Here is a 1,872-nt window from a genome sequence, read left to right as displayed (position 1 = left end):
AAAAAAAAAAAAAAAAAAGGCATTTGATTTTTAGTCACATTCCACACAGTATTATGACTAAAAAGCAAATAAAAAAGTCACATTTTGTAAAATTAAGACCAGACGAGGTCTCGCGTTTATCACAAACTGAAGCTTATCTTCAAACAAAAACTGAAATCCTTCAACACATTCAACATACAAACGTACTTTTTGAGAAAAGTGTCTGTGTGCGAGCATTTCAGGTTTTTTGTGTTCACTTTTAGGAAGAAATTCTTCTCAAAAATATTTAAAAGATGTAAATATTAAAATCATCAAGTCTTAGTGTAAAAATCTCCGTTAAACATGTTTCAAATCAAACGATTCTCTTACTAAAAGAACCAAGTTTGCAGTAGGTTGTGTTTTTTTTATTTTCTTCTTTACACTTAGGGTTCAAAAGGCCTGATTTTGATGTTGACCCCATTGAGTGAGCGAAGAACCAATCTTGGGATCAACTTGGGTTTAAAATCGGGGTCCTCTTCCAGCTGGTATCGCTTCAGCGTCAGGGCTGTCACCACCTTCATCTCGTTCATCGCAAAATTCTGACCGATGCAGTTTCTAAAGAAAACAACAACAAAATAAAATTAGAGGGAGATAAAGGAAAAGCATCACATAAAATTGGATTGTGTAAATTTATTCTTGGAGAAAATGAGCCTGAATGAAGAGCTGTACGATCAAATCAATGTTCAGTGAGACAGGTAGGTGGTTACTGATATGACCTTTTCTCTACTTTAATCTAGGCCATAAAAACCCTTGAAACTTATTTTATGGAGTTAGTAAAAGTAGGAGCAGGTGTTAGGTTACATATTCACAAACTACACAGACTTATGTCAGACAGATGAGCAAGGCAATCAGTAGCTGTAAACTGATAACATCATTCAAGCAGTCATGTAGCAGAAGGGGTTTTCAAACCTTGGCCCAGCTGAAAAAGGCACAAAAGCATGAGGTGACCTCTTAGCGACATTTTCTGGGAGGAAACGCAGCGGGTCAAAGACCTGACATGACACAAAATGTATTTACATATTTACAAACATATTTAGAATTATTTATCATTAATTTGAATAATAAAAATTCCAATATGCAATAATTTGTACTGAAATTAAAATCTTTATGACTTACATCAGGGTTTTTCCAGACATCTGGATTTCTGTGCACTGTGAACATACTCACTCCAACATAAAAACCTACACAACAGCAACATAAATCAGATTAGGATTAGGATGAAAGTTCAAACACCAAAAGGTATAAACAGTTCCACACAACTTTACACAAAGTGGAGTCACTCTGTTAGAGTAAACTTAATTATTTATGTGAATGCAAAATAGGATCGTGGTGACATCCTGCAGTAAATCAGATCAGACGAACTCTCTGATAGGTCATGGTCTCAGACATGTACTCATGGCACTGCTTTTTCAGAACTGTTAATAAGTGACTTATTGGATAAATCTTTCTCGTTATCATTCTGACATACTTTTCCTGCTTTCTAATGGTAGCAGAAAGTGTCTTGCGTTATTATTATTATTATTATTTTGCTCAGGATGGGAGACTGTGAAGTGATTTAACGCAGCCTGCTGGTTTCTTCTTTAGATTGTTCTTTTTACGTACAGTGCCCTGAGACAACATACTGTATGTTGTGACTTGGCGCTATATAAATAAACTGAATTAAAAAAGTAATAAATTTTATTTTGGTTAAAATATATATAATTAGCTGTCCTTTTTAATTTATTTTTTATTTTTTGTCTGTCTTATTTGCTGTTTTTGCCACAACTGTTTCATCAATTTTGTAAAAATGCAGCAGGTTTCCAGTAAGTCAATCAAATGATTAGGTCTGTAGTGCATAAACAAATTGTCCTGATG

The 1,872-nt window shown here is 34.2% G+C and overlaps 1 protein-coding gene across 1 annotated transcript in view; it reads right to left on the bottom strand.

Moving 5' to 3' along the window:
* Nucleotides 1–2: 2 nt before the first annotated feature.
* Nucleotides 3–1,872, bottom strand: part of cyp4t8 (cytochrome P450, family 4, subfamily T, polypeptide 8) — a gene marked incomplete at its 5' end in the record, with an annotated part of 3,483 nt that continues 1,613 nt past the window's right edge. Inside the window, 3 exon segments of the mRNA XM_014021239.1 lie at nucleotides 3–573; nucleotides 928–1,010; nucleotides 1,135–1,199. Of these exon segments, the coding sequence (XP_013876693.1) occupies nucleotides 402–573; nucleotides 928–1,010; nucleotides 1,135–1,199 (320 nt within the window).

This window comes from Austrofundulus limnaeus, unplaced genomic scaffold (genome assembly GCF_001266775.1).
Source record: "Austrofundulus limnaeus strain Quisiro unplaced genomic scaffold, Austrofundulus_limnaeus-1.0 Scaffold284, whole genome shotgun sequence".
In the NCBI taxonomy this organism is placed as follows: domain Eukaryota; kingdom Metazoa; phylum Chordata; class Actinopteri; order Cyprinodontiformes; family Rivulidae; genus Austrofundulus; species Austrofundulus limnaeus.
The sequence above is the reverse complement of the archived record's forward strand: the minus strand, read 5'-3'. Positions and strand labels throughout refer to the sequence as shown.